The sequence below is a fragment of the Parambassis ranga genome, chromosome 16 (assembly GCF_900634625.1).
Source record: "Parambassis ranga chromosome 16, fParRan2.1, whole genome shotgun sequence".
NCBI classification, from domain to species: Eukaryota; Metazoa; Chordata; class Actinopteri; family Ambassidae; genus Parambassis; species Parambassis ranga.
The window spans coordinates 22,318,853-22,337,823 of NC_041036.1; the positions used below are offsets into that span (position 1 = coordinate 22,318,853).

General features: G+C 39.3%; 2 protein-coding genes across 4 annotated transcripts in view; one reads left to right on the forward strand and one right to left on the reverse strand.

The window, feature by feature from the left end:
* smg5 (SMG5 nonsense mediated mRNA decay factor) overlaps positions 1-17,686 on the forward strand; it is a 50,005-nt gene extending 32,319 nt beyond the window's left edge. For 2 of the 3 annotated variants that reach the window (XR_003671932.1, XR_003671933.1), the window contains 2 exons: positions 16,721-16,872; positions 17,289-17,686. Coding sequence is in view for 1 of the 3 variants with exons in the window: in XM_028426225.1 (XP_028282026.1) it covers positions 2,712-2,795 (84 nt within the window). In the remaining 2 variants the exon portion in view is untranslated. Of the gene's footprint in view, positions 1-2,711; positions 3,558-16,720; positions 16,873-17,288 lie in introns of those variants that run through there. The other variant, XM_028426225.1, reaches the window with a different exon arrangement.
* Positions 4,647-18,319, reverse strand: rbm42 (RNA binding motif protein 42). Its single transcript, XM_028426226.1, has 12 exons — positions 18,236-18,319; positions 17,407-17,463; positions 15,223-15,349; positions 13,060-13,129; positions 11,205-11,276; positions 9,762-9,913; positions 8,293-8,466; positions 7,989-8,120; positions 6,815-6,932; positions 5,959-6,056; positions 5,089-5,185; positions 4,647-4,893 (listed from the first exon to the last, which is right to left on the reverse strand). Exons 2-12 carry the CDS (start codon positions 17,460-17,462, stop codon positions 4,781-4,783), a joined length of 1,209 nt encoding a protein of 402 aa, XP_028282027.1. The 5' UTR covers position 17,463; positions 18,236-18,319; the 3' UTR covers positions 4,647-4,780.
* Between the last annotated feature and the right edge of the window lie 652 nt (positions 18,320-18,971).

Consider the following 18,971-nt stretch of genomic DNA (forward strand, 5'->3'; position numbering starts at 1 on the left):
CTCTCTCTTTCACCCTGCCAAAGAGACTGGATGACAAAAGGCGTCACTCCGGTGCGTCAAAGCATATAAAGTGTGCAAAGTCCTGCCGTGCTAGTTGGTTTGACTTCAAACTCCATTGGCAATTAATCGCCCAGCAAAATTTGTTATTGTGACAGGCCTTTTCACAAAGTTCTCTTGGGTGTGTGGACATCCTCTTACTTTTAAACTATTACTACTATTACTACTACTATTAAACATAGCTGTACCGATCAAAACGATTTTTTGAGCCGCATTTCTTCAGCAACTTCTTTCTTGTCTTGATGCAGGCCAATAATTTCAGCTTTCTTCAATTTCTTCTGCAGCACAGTATCGTTTTTCTACAACGTATTCAGACATAGTTTTTAAGAAATGAGAAGCAAATCACTGCAACACTAAGGTTTTAATAACCTCATACCAGTTAAAACATTCATTTCTGCAGTAATTATCTAGGGAAAGGCTCTTTCCTTTTTTTCTTTAAAGCCTAATCTAGATGTTGATTTTTTTTTTGGTCAGGCACTGACAGAGTACTTTACTAGCTAACATGATCTATGATACAAATGTTTGTATTATTTAACAGTGTGGATTTTAGCGATTACAAAATAATGTGACACATAATTACATTTGCAGAAAAGCATACATAAAATACACAACAGAGTAGCATAAGAGTGCAGGACAACAGTACAAAAGAGAAATGACGGGGCCTCACACTCCTCTGTGGGACCAGCAGCCGCTGCCTCCCCTATCGTCCCTCGTCCTCTCTTTTCCCGGTACTGGCAGGAGCTGTGGTCTCCAGGCCAGAAGAGGACACCGAAACACACATACAAAATACAGGTCCTCCGGCTAGTAGGTGGCGCAGTGACTATAGCATATCAGCGCGTGCAGAATCAGATGTTCAGCATGACTGTAAAGTTTCATCCACATAGGATGAAGTGTGTGGGAGATACAGCCACAAAAACATCCATTTTCTGTGTGTTGGCGAAGGGTCAACTTCATGGTGGTGCCACAGCCAGACCGTGTGATGAAGTGCTGTGTCTTTGATAACTTTTGGTCCCTAATGCTTTAAGAGTAACCAGACCAATTTTCAGGTAGATTGGACAAATCCCCTAGGAGGAGTTCGTAAAAGTGCGGGGAGTGAAAAATGCAAAATGGCGCAGGTTTTTCAAAATGGTGGACTTCCTGTGCGTTTTAGAGGATACCTCCAAGAGACTTTTTTTCTCATCTAGAGGTGATACATATGTGTACCGATTTTCATGTCTGTAGGTCAAACAGGGTCTTAGATCTCATTCTAGGGGGCGCTGCTGAGCCATGTGGCCACGCCCACATATGACGATAATGTGATATGAAAAGGTGCACAGGGGCTGATGTCATGATAGAGAAAGAGGCAGGTAGGATCAACAAATCAAGAAACACAGTAGCTTTTTCTAATGTGGTGAAGGGTCAAGTTCATGGCGTTGCTCCGCCCACACGGTGGAACGGCGTTTTTGACTTTTGCTCAGCCATGTCTTCAGAACCATGTGACATTATCTCGGGTCTGTCAGAGTATTTCCCTAGGGGGAGTTTGTTCAAATACGAAGTGTGGAACATGGATAATCAGCCTGAACCCAATTCATACCGCCAGTAGGTGGCGCTATGAGAGTATCAGCTCATTAGCATATCAATCTGTTCAAAACGACAGGCTCAGCAGGTCTGTAGCACTTGTGGTGAATATTTTCACACTTTAGGGGGCGCTGCAGAGCCATGCAGCCACGCCCGCCAATGGCGACAGTGTCAACTCGCGATTTTCGTCGGGGGACACTTTTGTGCCAAATTTGGTGAGTTTTTGAGCACGTTCAGGGGGTCAAAATCGCGATACCGTGTCTGGACTAAGAATAACCGATAATAATAATAAACGCTTGCATTTCAATAGGGCTCTCGCACGTTTTGTGCTCGGGCCCAATTAGAGATGCCTAGCTCACATGCTGAGCACCTAGATGCTGACCGCTGTTTACTTGATTTATAGGCCAGTTGCATCACATTTTAACTGACCATTTTTCTTGCTGTCCAGTCTATTTCATTGCACACTAGAGACCACACCTGATTTTTATGTGTGCACTTACAAGGAATTCTATTCAGGGGGTTATATAATAATCATGGCACTACAGTATTCACTGAAAGTAGGATTTAGTGTTGGATTTGGATAAAATTCTTGTAAAATTGGTTTTATTTATCTAAAATTTATCTAAACTGTTTTTGTGTAATTGTTTATTGCAAAAACCTGAAAATCTATGTTAAAATTTGTGGTCATTTTTGGCGATTTCTGACCCTCCTGCAAAACCTTTTACTCCTGATATACCTCATCCAATTGATCTGAACTTTACTGTGTTCAAGACCATAGGAAATAGACGCATTCTAAAACTCTTTCAAAAGTATTACAGTGTGGCCGGGGCACTGCTGAAAATTTCATCCTTCGTCATTACACAGGAAGTAACAGTATGTTTTTAAGTATCACCCACATTCTTCATCCAATCTTGAAATGACCCTGAAATGCTGCTTGCAGCTTTGTTTGATTGGAACTTTATATGTGTTGCACTTGTTTCTGCTTAATCAATAACACCTAGTTAGTGGCATATGTAGTGGTCAGATTGGCTTTTGTTATTTTACAAAGATAAGCATGTTCAAAAAATCTGCATTCCTTTGTTTTATCTGTCTTTCAGTTAGCAATCCAGGCAGCGGGTTCAGCAGGCATGGAGCTTAAGAATGTTGCTGAGTTCTACCGTCAGTGGAAGGAGATTGGCTGAGGTTGAAAGGAGGGCAGCTGTGGCACATCAATCAGCTGACCGATCAGAACACAAGCTGCCTCTCTCTCCCACTCTTTTACTCTGTGTGTATGCATTTCCAAAAGAAAAAAAACAACACAAAAGAAAGCTGGATCAAAGAGTTGAAGCTTAGAGGGCTGGAAAAGTAAATACATTGGAGTATAATAAAATTAAAAGGGGGGATACACTGGCTGTAAGAAACAGCAGAGCTGCCACATCCTCAACATAGAGTGATGCCTGGGCAGGGTGGGGAAACTGGGATGACGTTCCACATTTTTAAGTGCCCCTGGTTCACACACTAACCAGGTATACACTGTATATGCTAGCAAACAAGTACATATGTGTACTGCACACATAAACACATTCACACTCAGATGAGTTTATTTAGGTAATTCAAGGCAGTGGTTTTTAATTTCATTCCTCTCCTTTTCTTCCAGTCTTTTCAGAAATAAGGTGAAGGAATGTGAAGCTAGTACGGCTTTATGTTGTAAAGTCATTGATGCATGATAAGTTTAGGACAGAAAACACACTGTCCACCTGACACTCAGCTTCCAGGTATCTTGCAACCCACAGAGGTTGAGGATGATTTTTGTTTTCCCTAGAATTGTTTTTTTTCCTATGTGGCTTTTTTTCTTAATTTGCAGTGAACCGTTGTGACAAGTGATATATTGTATTATGCTATCTCTGTATGAGAAAATGAAAAATAAAATTATTACAGGTATCAGCCTGTAATAATTAAAGCCTGTTGGTTTTTAAGTTGGATTTTATTTTTGTATCACAGTTGTGTTTGTTGCTTTTTGCAATCTGTATGTGCAAGAATGTTTACAGGAAAGGGTTGCTGTGCAGGGATGCTCTGAAAACAAAAACATGCGTTTAAACCTCAGTCTATTCGTGGAGGCTTAAAGGAGAAGTACCAACTGCTTTTTACTATGATGAATGTGGGTTGTTTTAAAACTTTGGAAATTCCTGAAATGCATCCCACCTACATCACTGTATTCATATTGACACCCCATCATACACGGTGGGGTGGTAAGTGTGGCCATGCAGAGAGAAATAAAAAGAACCTCATGTTTACCTTTCTTCTTCTAAGCCCTCTGTATTTCTTTATTCTGCCAGAAATTGAAGAATTAATCCTCTAACTCATTAGCATTGTTTGTTTTTCGCTTCTGTCACAGCAATGTGACCCTGCAATTTTAAAGTCCTGTCCTATGTAAATTGGACAATCCTGACTAGAAGTTCAGAGAACTAAAATATCTTATATCTTTACAACAATCATATTATTGGAATGCAATTTTTTTATGAGGTGTCCCAAAATTCTAAATATTTCTACATGCTGTAATTGTTTAACTAGTTTCATTTTACTGCTTCAACACACCAGATTTGCACTGTTCTTAGTTTGTCAGATATAGAAAGTCAGGACAAAACAAAAAACTTTCTAAGTAGTGCACTTTCATTTTTGAAGAATTTTTAACTAAGATGTCTTAAGCATGAGGCAGCATCAGAATCTGAGTAGGTCACACATAATGCAAGCACCATCTAAAATTTCACACTGCAATTGTGCCCATTTTCACAGTTTTTTCTATGATGACCTAAAAACTCAGTTAAACACGCAACCAAAATTGATAATGATTTGGATCGTCAAACACAAAGTTAAATAAAATATCTATTTCAGTTTCCAATCAAAAGACTTAAAAACACAAGATTGTGATTCAAGTTAACATTACACTACAATGAACATGGTGGTTTTAGTAGCTATTGTTGACAAGCTCCAGTCTTATGTGCATCTTTGCATGCATGTCTAATAAACATCCACAAAAATTAACAATAACACAATGAAAATTGAAAAATTGCAATTTAATGGAAGAAGGAAAACAAAATCTGTGTAATTATTGGACAAGTAAAAAGAAACTGGCAGTATCATCTGTCTCTTAGTAAGCACAACATACACATCCTCACTTGCCAAAACACTATCTAAGACCAAGTTTCTTCTTCTCTTTCTGTTTCTTGCGAACCACTTCAATGTTGCGATCTTTCCACATGCTCTTCCTCAGTTTGATGGGACGGCTTCCAACATATTTCCCTGGACAAAGACAAAGAGCAACAGGACTACAGAGAGAGCTGTCCAAATACATTTTATATTTTGGCAAAGAAATATGAATGAAAGGAAGGCTATCAGTTACAATTTACATTAACAGTTCGCACATCATCATCCAATTCACTCACAAGCTCATATCAAAAGGCATGGAAATATGTGTTTTATCTGTAGGAGACTTACCATTCATCTCTCGCATGGCTCTCACATAGTCATTTGGATCTTTGAAGCTCACAAAACCATAGCCTTTGGTTTTTCCTGTTCGTTTATCTCTGACCACCTGATGACAACAATTATGATGAAAAACAAACCGTATTATGCATTCTATTTTTAGGTTTAAAATGTGGACACACAAAGAAACACACAAAGAATATTCCTAACTAGAAAGACATTTGGAGAGAACAAAGAACAAAGGCATCAGTTGCTGTCAGTCATCTTTGCATGTAATAAGGGGGCTGTCTGACTATACAGAAATTCATAACCTATAACAGGCACACTAGTGCAAAGAATTGACATGTTTCATCATACAGCTCTACATTTAGCAAGTTATTTAAAGAATCATGGGATCCCGATGCAGACAGAGACAAAATTAATTATTTCCCACATTTGCATATTTTAGAGCAATAAAATAATACATAAATGTAAACCATTTACACAGAACCAAAATATTTCCCAAAAATTACAAATTTAAATTACTAAAAAATAAAAAAGGTGCTTTAAGGCATTAGCCTCAAATCTAAACTTGTTTCTTTTACTTTTATCATGATGTAACATGATGTTACAAGTTTACAAATGTCAAAGCAAAACAGTATATACACAGTTATACTGTGTACTGCAAGATACTAACCCTTACTTATAAGAGACAAGAAGTTTTTGGTTTGCGTATCAAAATATTTTACCCCCCCCCCCCCTCTGGTTGGGACATTACCTTATTTTCCATATGGTTGAATTCAAGTACAACAATATCTTTTTTATAAATATTAAATATGTGTATAGTTTTGTCATTGTCTTAAAGTGTATACAAAGAACACAAATCAAACAAAGCAATCCTACCTTAGCTTTAAGAAAAGACGGGTATCTGCTGAAGGCTCTTGCCAATATGTCGTCATTGACCTCATTACCTAGATCCCCGCAGAATATACGGAAGTCATCTACAAGGAGAGAAAACAAGATTCACACAAATATATTGGAAACAGTTTAACACTGGAGTGAAAGAAAAAAAAAGATATTCTATATCTTGCAACCGATTCCAATAAAGTACAGGACTTGTACTAGGACTGCCTAGACAACATTTTTCGGCAGAGCTAAGGACGAAATACTAAGCTGGCAACACCCATCAATCAGCAGACTTATGGGGAGAGCAGCTTGTTTCCCTTCACATGAGACATGGCTAACTTGTAGCAGATTATCATATGAACAACAGACATCTAAAACAGGATGCAGAAGAGTAGTAATGCCAGGAAGTGACTTTTGTCAAGTTTCTATAAAAACTATAAAAAGCAAGTTCTATATAAAGCCTGCTCCATTTCACATTGTTGAACATTTTCCGAACAGTTACATTTGGTACAATACGATTTGTACTGACTGTAGCTAGCTGTGAAGGGGAGGGATTCCAGACCAATTTCACTGAAATAATGGTGATGTATGGCTGACCAGGTTAAACAATGTCCCTTAACAGTACATTTAGCACAAAATGGTCTCAAGCCAGAAGAGATGCTGAATGTTTGGTGGAAACAGATGAATTGCTGTGGCAAAGAACAGCTGAAAATAGAAGCTACATAATGGTACACCATAAGAAGCCTGCAGTATTCATCATGGGTTGACAAAGTCATGGGAAGACTTTGTGGTTTTAATATCATTACAACCCTGTATTTTAAGATTTTATCACATCAGCTTGACAGCTCTGTACCTGAATCCCACTCCAACAGACTGGCATCTTCCCAGGAGGTCCCTGCTGCTGTACGGATACACTTCTTCACCTTCTCAGCCTTTGCTTTCCTTTTATCCTCTGTAGCACTTTCCACAGGCTAGAACACAGAACAACACTCAGTCAATAGATAGTAACGGGGTTCCACAGGGTTTTTTGCTTGGACCGATACTGTTCACCCTATACATGCTACCTTAGACATGCATGGCATAATTTTCCCTTGCTTTGCAGATGACACCTAGCTGTACATACAGTGCTGACTCAAAGTGTGTGAACCCTTTATAATTTTTTGTATTTCTTTTATTACCTATTTTACATAAGTCCTAATAGTAAAAGAGCACCCAATCAATCTAAAATAATAATAATAATAAAACAGAAACATTTCACTTTATTTGTTTAAGAGAATGATCCAATGTTATATACGTGTGAGTTGCAAAAGTATGTGAACCTTTCTTGTCAGCAGTCTGTCTGTGAATTTGTGGATTCCAAACTCATTAGAGATGGTTGTGTAACCTTTTCTAGTCTGATGAGCAGCAACAACTCTTTTGTATGAGGTCCTCAGAAATGTCCTTTGATATAGTCATTATACACTTCCACAAACACATGTTGTGAAGATCAGACTTTGATAGAGCACCATTGTTTAAGTAAAACAGGGCATTCAATGACATCTTCCATTGACTGAAAACAACTGAACCTTAACCTGAACTTGACCTTAAAATAAATTGCTAATTCTTGCGGTTCACATACTTTTTAAACACACATTTGAAATATTTTAATGTTTCAATATATGCAGAAATATAGATGATTTTCTATAGTTTTATACATTTTCAAGCAACACTGTATACATAAAGCCTGAGGAAACAAGACATTATTCAAACATCAGGCATGTCTTAAAGGACATAATGGACTGGATGACTCATGCTTTTTTGCTAATGAATGTGAACGAGGTGAAACTGATGCTAAAAAACTAATGGTACTTCTGAAGGACTAAAATTACTATAACGGCACTTTCAAATTCCATGTCGAAAAATTCCATGTGACCATTGGTGGTCCAAATACATTTGGCCCTATGCTGCTCAAATTCTTCTTATAATCTTTCTAAAACCACAGAATAATGCAAACATTAAGAGCAAAGAAAGGAGATGAAAGTTTTCACCTCAGGGTGGGGGGGGTCAGATTCTGGCATGTTTGGTCCAATGACACTGCTGTCTTCACTCTCCTTTTTGTCAAGCAGACCTGCTGCCATCACTGCTGCCTGTTGCTCTGCAACCTGTGCTGCAAGTTCTTCCTGAAAGTTCCAACACACATGGCTCATTAATAGGCAACCTGTTGCTATAACAGTATTTTTTGCAGTATAATTTTAAAGCACTTTGATGTGCAGTGTTTTTAATCAAAGTGCTTTAAAATATATACTGCAACACAAATGTGAAATGTTTACATATTGTCCAAAACACAAATACCATTCTTGCTTGTCTCTGAGCCCGACCATCAATTCTTTTATGTCCAACAGGGGCAACAAGAGGGGCAGAGTACACAGTTGGTGCTGCCTGGATGATTGATGGTGTTGGTTTGGCAGAAGGTGGCGCCCCCTGTCTTATAGTTGGGGAAGACACTATTGATGCCAGATCACCAACCTAAGTAAATGACACCAACACACACACTTCAAAATCAATTAGTTATCCTTTTGACACAAAAGAAACTAAGTAATTTATGATGAAATTATTTATGTTACAAGTACAGCAGAGAAAGTTAAACAGAAGAATATGTGTTTTTTGGCCGCAGGAACTACCAGGTTCTTTCTTCGCTCTCTTAGGGTTAAACTTGAAGGTAAAAACCAGCAGAACCAACAAAAAATTAAAGCTGCAAGCAGCGATGATGGGCCCTCGTGCTCCTTGCGGTCCGCGGGACAGTCACCCTTATCACCCCGCGTCCTCTCTCCCCCATTACTGGCATGAGCAGTGCACTAAAACTGTGACTGTTGCATAGCAGCATATCAATACGTGCAGAGTCAGATGTTCAGCATGACTGTAATGTATGTGGGAGATACAGCCACAAAAACATCTCTTTCCGTTGGCGAAGGGTCAACTTCGTGGCGGCGCCACAGTTTGACTAAGTGCTGCTTTTTAGATCATTTATTTTGGTCCCTAACCCCTTAAGGGCAAGCGCACCAATTTTCAGTCTTATCGAGCAATTCCCCTAGGAGGAGTTCGCAAAAGAGCAGGGAGTGCAAAATGGAACATCGCATGGTTTTTTTAAAAATGGCGGACTTCCTGTACGTCGTGGAATTTTAGTCCAAAGGCTTTTTTTCTTGTCACGAGACGATACATCATTGTACCGAGTGTTAAGTCTCTAGCAGTTGCGGTGAATATTTTCTCACTTTAGGGGGCACTGCAGAGCCATGCGGCCACACCCGCCAATGGCAACAGTGTCAAGTCGCGATTTTCGTCAGGGGACATTTTTGTCAGGGTACATTTTTGTGCCAAGTTTGGTGAGTTTTTGAGCACGTTCAGGGGGTCAATATGGCGATACTGGAGCCGGAAGAGGAATGATGTATAATAATTATAATAAGAAAGCCTTGCATTTCAATAGGGCTCTCGCACGTTTCGTGCTCGGGCCCTAATAATGGAACAATGGAAGAGTACATGAAAAGGACACACAATCATAACAGTATAGCTTTGTCAGCTTATTTGGTATGTCAGACTCTTAATGACCAGTTACATGATATTGTGACGCTAGCGGAAACTACACAGCAACACAAACACTGTGGAATGGCTGATTGGGGCGCCGTTTCAATTACTAACTTATTAGAGCTCTTAATTCCTGCGGTCAAAACACATCTGAAATTATATATACAGACTGAGACAATGAGATTTTAGCTCACCACTCCTCTAAATAATTGTTAACAATGTGTTCTTCTTTGAGCTCTGACCTGAGGCCCAGCAGTAATATGCTGGATGGGCTGAGAAGCACCCTGAGGTATCTGGCTTTGCAAGGAAGGGGGGAGCATTATGGGAGGAGGTGGAGGAGGCCGTGGCAGAGGTGGTGCTATTGGAGGTCGCATCATCTGCAGCCTCTGACCACCTAGCAACACAGAACATTTACACATACAACCATATTTTTAAATTATACATAATTAAAATATTGCAGCAAACCTCAAATGAACATTGGATGTACAGAAAGTTGGGGAGCTAACGGGAATTACCCAGGCAGTCTCGGCTGGTAGTCAAACTGTGGAATGGTTGGCATAGCCTTGGATAAAGAACTAAGGACACCAGTCAGTCCTCAATGTTTTTTGTGAAAAGATGTTAGGATTGCATTGTAAGTACATGTGTGATGTTCTGGCCAACCTATCAATACTAGACATGGAATGGTTCAGGAAAAAAAAAATCTGGACTGTTTGGTAAACGTGTCTCGGTGTGTGTTTTGTTCAGTTCAGGACGTGCATCAAGTAATGCAGGGAGACATTTTTCCCAGTGGCACGGAGACATGTGTTGGTGACTCTCACTAAATTTGGCAACTTTCCAAATGTTTTTTGTCAAAAGCAGCTAGTGACAAATGTAACTTTCTCTGGCAACTTTTGGATACTGACGTGAAAAGCACTCACAGGCGGTCGGTCTCAAAGTAGCTTCTCAGCATTGCACACCAATCATATGCAAAGCTGTTGCTGGTCCTGTCATGGCTTGCAGAGCTGGGTGTAAATTCCATATTTCAATGGCAAAATAAAAAAAACACCATACTTTATACCATACTTTAATGGCATCAGTATCATTAGCTTAGCGTAGTCAATGAGTTCAGTCTAACTAGCATGTCATGAACGGTGAGCTTAACAACACAAGCTGGTGTGAGTGTGCTCACGTGCATGTGTGTTTGCGTGTGAGCAGACAAATGACGTGCAGCAGTACAAACAAATAAATAAAATATGGCTATTTAATTTGTTCGATAAAAGAACAAGGTATAGACTGTTCTATAAAAAAGGTAACCTTAAATGACTTCTGTTATGTTCTGGCACTATATACAAAAATATAATGGTAGGGGAAACACTGAACTGATTTATGCTAATCTATGGTATTTCCAGAGTGTTAAAAGAATACAAAAAACCTCAACACTGTAAACCAAACCGAACCGAAAACTGTGACCTCAGACTCGTGATAGAAACTAAACTGTGGATTTTGTGAACCATTCCACCCCTAATCAATACTATGGATAACATTTCCAGGCTACCTTTACTCCTCTGTCAAACCTGCGGTTACTCATTTCTCCCTTGCTTTTGATGTTCCTACAGTTTTTATTGACTGTTCCTCTATCTGCTCTGTGTCTTGGTCACTGGATTGCTCGTGTATTGCCCATTAAACAAGAAGCAAGGTAATCTTACCGGGTCTCTGCAGGATATGCGGAACGAAGGCTGGTCTCATCATTGGAGGTGGTGACGGCCGTACAGGAGGAACTAGGACATATACAATTTAAAAGAGTGCACATAAAACATCGGAAAGACCTAGCATGACAGCTATAATTTCATAATCTGCCCACCTACTACAACATTTGTAATATTTTTTTTTTTTTTTTTTAAATACCAGTTATACATTACCGGTCAAACACTAAAATGAATCTTTCCTTTTTGGTTTGCCATCTTGCTCTTTATTCCGGGGGTAGTTATGTCATTGCTTTTTGGACTCATGTTTTGGGTCATTATCTTGCTTTTGGATGAACCCCTGACCAACTAGACACCAGAGGTGTCAAGTAACGAAGTAAAAATACTTTGTTAACTTTCTTAAGTAGAAATTTTTACTTCTACTCCTTACATTTTCACACAATCATCTGTACTTTCTACTGCTTACATTTTAAAAATAGACTTGTTACTTCTATTTTATTTCAGCTTGTAGGAGCCATATGTGATCGTGTACTAGTGAGTCGTTTTGTTAGTGTGGTTGTCATGGTAATGGGAATATTTGTGTCACGTGGGTGTAGGTGGTGACAACTAGAATTTAGAGAAGGAAGCTGGGTGGCCACAGGTTTTGTTGACCGTAACGTAGCATAGCATACATCGCACACCATACACCTTTGCACGTTTCATCCCCGGTCTCATTGTTTTGGTTTACAATTTTTCATTTCCGCAATGCAGTGCTTAAGCTCATGTTCATCTATATAAAACATCATCAAGATTACCACACATCACAGCGCGTCATACAAATAGGTAGGGACCATTCTTCCCTTCTGGCGACTTTGGAGGATTGAGGATGTCGCTAGATGGCTTTTCATTTTAAAAAAAAGAAAAAAATGGAGCGAATTTGATTGTGGTTGGATAAGTATAAACATACCATCCCGACACCCTGGTACTCAATCCATCGCACCTGCACATGACAAAGCCTATTTGCGTTGTACTAAAATGCATTATTTTTCAATTGCCATATACAGTATGCAGCTGAAACAGGTAGCCTAGTGCTAGTCCTAGCCCCCCCCACGTTACTTTTACTTTTTACTTTAAGTAGTTTTGAAACCAGTACTTTTACACTTTTACTTGAGTGAAAAGCTTAAGTTGATACTCAACTTTTAAAGAAGTCTTTTTTTCAAACCCCAGTTTCTATACTTCTACTCAAGTAATGAATGTGAATACTTTTGACACCACTGCTAGACACATACCACTACATGGTGCTGCAGAATGCTGTGGTAGCCATTTTGGTTCAGTGTGCCTTTCACTGTTTACGAGTTACCAACCCTTTATCTAGCAAAGCTGCCCCAGACCATCACACTTCCTCCCCCATGTTTGATAGTTCAATTCTGTTGTGGCTTCGTGTCTGCCAGACCTTTTCCTGCCTAATTTTCCCTCAGCTTCTGAGTGTCATTTCTTCACAATTTCTATAGGGAAGACATACATGTATAAGTATTAACACTACCTTATTTTTTTTTTACCCCAGGCAGGTCACCACTTACCTTTGTACCATTGTAAGCTATTTATTGGACTTGACTTGCTTGAATTTTAACTAAAAAAAACTGTTCAAATACTTCTGACCGACCGTGTATATTTGCAGATTGTCTGCAGATTTATTCAGCTAACTTCAGTGTAACTGAGTGCAGAAGGGATGCTTAATGCTTCCACAAATTCTTTCTACCCAAGTGTAGAGAAAAACCAAAACATCCTGTTGTGAAACAGCAATTCATTTAATGTATAGAGCTTAAGATATGCCATTTGACTCCTCCTCACACGACTGAAGCTAATAATTTGTGCTCACCTGGTCCCACGAAGGCCGGTGGTGGAGGACCAACAAAACTAGCAGCTCTGGCTTCTAATGTCTGCTGGACCTAAAGAGAAAAGAAAGTTATAAATAGCACAAAGATATGCCCTGTGGGCATAAGATAAGATTAAGATTATCTTTATGAATCACCATAGGAAAATTAAGTAGCATGACAGCATCCATTCTGCTTTTACTCAGACATAACCAGTATATTGACAGCCAAAGCCACAGAGTATTCACATGAATATTTCTGCATCTCTTTCATTAGGCCTTAACTAGGTCTTTGAAAAACAGTGCAAACCATCTGTTGATGGTTCTTTTGTGATGCTTTCTTGGTTGTAATATTGTACACCCATTTCAGACACACGGTGCCACATGAAAACTTGTGAGCCCTGCAGAATTATTTATATTTCTACAGGAATTCAAAAACATCAGTTTTACACAAATTCATAAAAAAATACAAATTACTGTCATCTATTTATTTAAAAAATATTATCTAATGTTACAAAATTATGAAAATCTCTGTTCTTTACCATTCTTGCAGAACAACTTATGCGTTTGGGCTTGTTGTATTGCTACATGACCCACTTGTTCAGTGTTCTCCTGATGGTGGATTCATGGACATTAACATTAGCAAATATGAGAGAGGCCTTTAGCTTAGCAGTTACCCCAAGTTCCTTTGTGGCTTAATGGCCCATTATATGAGATGCTTTTGGAGTAATCTTTGTTAACTAACCACTCCTGGGAAGGTAACCATAGACTTCAATTTTCTCTTACATGTCGGTCTGTGGATTTGTGGACTTCAAACAAGATGGTGTTACCCTTTCCACCTCTTCTAAGATAGTGCCACTCAAACAACAACTTGTTGCAGCAACTCCTTAGATTCTCTTGCTTTTTATTTATTTATGTTTTACTTGCTGCTTTTGTCACTTTTGGATTTCTGTTATGACCAGCTGCTAGCACTGTCCAGGATACCTGCCCAGGAGACGCTGCAGGTGTAGTGCAGGAGCAAAAAGGACAATCTGTCCCCTAGATCATCACTCACAGACAATCTCTGTACTAAGAGACAGATATGAGAGAACAGAGCAGATCAACACATCCTACCTCCTGGTTTTCTGAGGAGTGTGAAAAGCGATGGTTTGTCCACTATCTAAGATGAAGTCAGAGATTGCTGCACATAAATAGGAATCTGCTCGTGATGGGCATATGCACGTATTTTGAACAAACTTTACGTGAAGCATAATGACATATTCCTTTAAAGCTTAATGGAATATTTTCAAGAACTAAGCCAAACCCCTGAACAGTTGTCACAAGTGGCAGAGACGGTTTTTTTATGTTCCTGGGCAATCCGATTTATGCAACTACGGTCTGAAGGTTTCAACACTTCAATGAGCCAGCTGATCAAAGTCCAAAAGTAGGATACATTGTTTTATCTAAATGGGCCAGCACGATAATATGTTGTTGTTTTTTTATTTATTAAGGACAGACAGGTCTATGGTAAATGTTTTTGTGTAAACATAACATTAATGTTGTGTTACTGACACATGCTTAGATGTTCCCTTGAACAACAGTCTGAACTGGAAGGACCACACTGATGTTGTGTACACAAAGGGAATAAGCAAACTATTTACTGAGGAAGCTCAGATCTTTCAATATGTGTAGCAACTAGCAAGATGCTGGAGATCTTCGAGTCTGTTGTAGTGAGTGTAATCTAGGGATGTCCCGATCCGATCACGTGATCGGAAATCGGGCCTGATTACGTGATTTCAGACTTGATCGGAATCGGATGTTGCCTCCCGATCAGGACTCGGATATATATTTATTAGGGCTCTTAAAGTTAACACCTTCTGTGCAAGGTGGCTCTGTGTCCTGTAGTGTAGGGGTACGACAGTCGCTTTTGTTGCGAGAGGTCCTGGGTTCGAGGTCTCGGGTTCGAGGTCTCGATGAGCTGCTGCGCATCTGAAATCACTTAGCGTGGCGCTCTGGACACACACACACACACACACAGCTTACCTCTGTGTGACAGTCCAGCACTACTTTTGACCATTTTGCACTACTCCCTTGCAGGATCAATACAGTATACCTAGCTACAATTTACATTAGATTTGACAGATCACATAAAATAACCATTTAAATGAAAATAACAAAAAACATACAAACCTGTCTGTAGGTGTTGGTGCCTATAATTGGTCTTATTACTGGAACAGCCAAAGCTACTGGTAATGCCTCTATGACAGATGGGTTTCCTGACACTGGTACTGGACCACCAAGTACCTCTTGCTCAAAACTGCAAAGACAAATTAATTTTGTTTATATGGGCAAAAAAATAAAAACAACAATAAAATCAGTACCGTTGTCAAAGGCATACATTCATTATTAGGGCTATTAGGGTCAGGACAGTGTTGGGTTTTCAGTGACTTCTTTGATCTGCTCTTCCTAATGATGTTATGCTTGACAGAATAACAAGATAGCCCTGACCTGTGTAAATCTCCTCTTTCTCTGACCTGCACAAAACGTCTTGGACTTTCCCATTATACTGTGTGTGCGGTGTCTTTATGTTAATGGCCACTGAAAAGGATGTCCTTTGATACTGACACAGTTGCAGAGAAGAATGAATTAATGAAAAAACTGCTTTTGTAAGGTGAGATTTTAGGGCCCTATAAAATCTGTTTTATTTTTATTCCAAATTCCATTTTATTTTTTCCCATTTTAATTTTTGGGAATTCTGTTTTTTCCAGTATAGTTTTTAGGAAATCCCATTTCTTTTTAGCTTATTACCAAATAATAACCCCAAAACAGTAACATACAGTAGTGCATCAAAAACAAGCAGCAAGTAATAAAACTTTAGCTGACTTATAAAACAACAAACAACATTTTAGACTTCTTCAAGGGTAACTTAAACAAGTTATTTCAGCTGTAGGACTAGTTAGTCCCTGTGAGCTACCCTCTCTTTAAGTTTCCCACCTATTCACATCATCTGGGCAATATTGTATTCTATTGTATCTTTATTGGTAGTTTTACTTTATACTGCATATTATTTTTATCTTGTCCTATGTTTGCTTCTACTGTGTCTGTGCTGTTGCAATAATGCAATTTCCCCACTGTGGGACAAATCTTAATGTCTGTCTCTTGTCTTTAAAAATCTCCGCACTCTGGCCTCTCCAGTAGTTAGTATTTTTAAGTTTCCAGTTTCCAGAGTGTTGACAGGATGTGTAAAACAACAGTTCACCTGACACACAGATGTTGTTTTTCTAGCTTAACATAGATGCTTCCTTGACTCCTCTTTCAAACCATCTGTCCTCTCTGTCTAAGATGTGAACATTATTGTCCTTTTTCTTTGCACTGGACTGCATATATCACATTGCTGCGTTTCTCCCTGGCAAATTTGTCCTTCAGGTAAACCAGGTTCTGTCTCAGTGCTGTCACTGGTTTGAAATGGACCAGGATGTCATAGTTGTTAAAGATCCAACAGAGTTTCTCTGATACTCCTGACACATATGGAATGGAGATGTTCTTTCTCCGCTGGTTGTTTTCCTTCTTCCTGTTATTAGTGGGTCCAGTTGGGATTGCCACATTTTTTTAGGGCCTTTCTGATGTAATGTTGCTCTTTCTTCTTCCCCTCTGAGCTGGTTGGTACAGTATGTGCTCTGTGCTGCAGGTCCTCCTAGTTCCAGTGGGTGGTGTGAATCAAACAGCAGGTACTGGTCTGTGTGTGTGGGTTTCCAGTATACCTCCACACCACTGAACAGTGCAGTCCAAGAAGGCCAGATTGTTGTCCCTGGTGTCCTCCCAAGTCAACTTGATGTTGCTGTCCACTGCGTTGATGTGTTCTGTGAACCACTCCACTTCATGGGTCTTGATTTTGACCCAGGTGTCATCCACATGTCCAAACCAGTGGGTGGGGTTAGTTCCAGGAAAGAAACTCAGGGCTCTTCTCTCCACTTCTTCCATGTAGAGGTTGGCCACAATTGGAGACACAGGTGATCCTATAGCACAGCCGTGTTTCTGTTTGGTATGTCGTATTCATCTACATATTGTAATTATTGTGGGCCGGCATGTCCAAAAATGCCAGGGCCATTTTTTGGTCCCAGTCCAGCCCTGGTCTAGAGAGGCCTAAACATTGTCCACTGTGTTCCCTACACACATGAAGCACATGCACTAAATGTTTTTTGCCATCAGCATCATTAAAACTTGCATCTCCTCACTGTGGATTCATTGGACAGACAACGCCCAGTGTGCACTGCATCTCAGTGGCTTTGTAGTGAACACACTACGTGCCATTTAAGATAATTCAAAAATGTTTCGTGATTTGGGTGACAAGCTTTTTAAATGAGTAATACTCACAGAGCCATCTCAGCCTCCATTTCTTTTAGTCGCTCTTCTCCGGACTTCAGTGCCATGCTACAAGCAAAAATATTGAATGAAAACCATGTCACCTCATTATGCAATGTCACAATAATTAAACTGTAAAACAATCTTTTTTAGATAAATGTAGCCGTTTTCTTTTAATGTTGGGCAGAATAAATTTACATGGTAATATGGCCATAGGTTGCTTAGATAACGTACAGTATATCAGGTCCAAGTAAATCTATGCTTATAGACTTTTGATCAAATCACCAGTGAAATATGATAATTACAATAACACAGAACTCTAACATCTGCTTTGACAGCAAAAATGTATGCAAGTAACATGTGTATGTATGTAAGATTTTACAATAAAGCAAATATGTTACAAATTTGCCTCAATGTTTTAAGAGCCTTTGTGTAGTTTAATCAATCCAGATTTTCAAATCAATGTATCAGATCTATCATGTCCTGTAATGCCAGCATTTGCGCACCTAAAGTATTACGACATGATACTTCTAAACCATAGAGTAGTATATAGTATATATAGTTCTAAACCTAGTATAAGACCGAGCTAGATAGATAGATAGATGGTTTATGATGTTGCACTATTAGCCCTCTGTTTAGCATGGGATAATCAACATGCTAGCTTTTACGTGAGCAGCTAGCTCAAAAAAGCTACACAAGTGCCGATTACACCATCTCTAAGGCAGTTATTAACAAACAAAATTAATCGTTAATCGTTGTGATTTCGTTTTTTTATTTACATGCTGGCTCCTAGCTTTAGTGAAATTAAGTAGTTAGTCATCGAATATACTTGATAACGTACCTTTCGTCTGAGGTTTAGCAGCTACTGCTGCCGCTGCTACTGCTTCTTCTTCTTCTTCTTTATTTCCGGTAGACTAGATGCCATATGGCATATTGCTGCCTCTCACAGGTCAGGGTTAGTAATGACTTGGTGTATGCCTATCCATTTCAAAGGGAGAGGATTCCTGTTGCTGTTGCATTCACTATCTGTGGCTGATTTAAAATGGAATTAGCATGCATCGCTGCGATATTCTGCTAATTCCAGTGTCCAATAGAGCAGAAAATAATTGCTCTCTCTGATCTTTATATATCCAGCAGTCAATCAGTGCATGATCAACAGTCTGAAATTTGTTGCAGACTCTGCAAAGACCATCTTCATGTTTCCCAATCTTTTGAAGATCCCATGCTAAACCACAATGACCTAATCTGAGTCTTGTCATAATTACAGATTGTCTTCTTCCTTGACCAAGATAACATGGTTTAAATTTACTTTGTCTTGAATAGAAAAATAGTGCCACCCCTTCTCCTTAGTCTCCCACTGCTTCTGCCACAGCGCTGTGCAATATTCTTTCATGACAGATGGATGTCTCACACCCATACACTGATAAATTAACCTTCATTCTTATGGCCATTTTGGCTGCTTTATCTACTGACTCATTACCATCCACTCCCACATGTGCAGGCACCCAGAGAAACCCCACTGATACTCCAGCCTTCTCAATTCAATACAACATTACCCGTAATTCAATAATAAGATC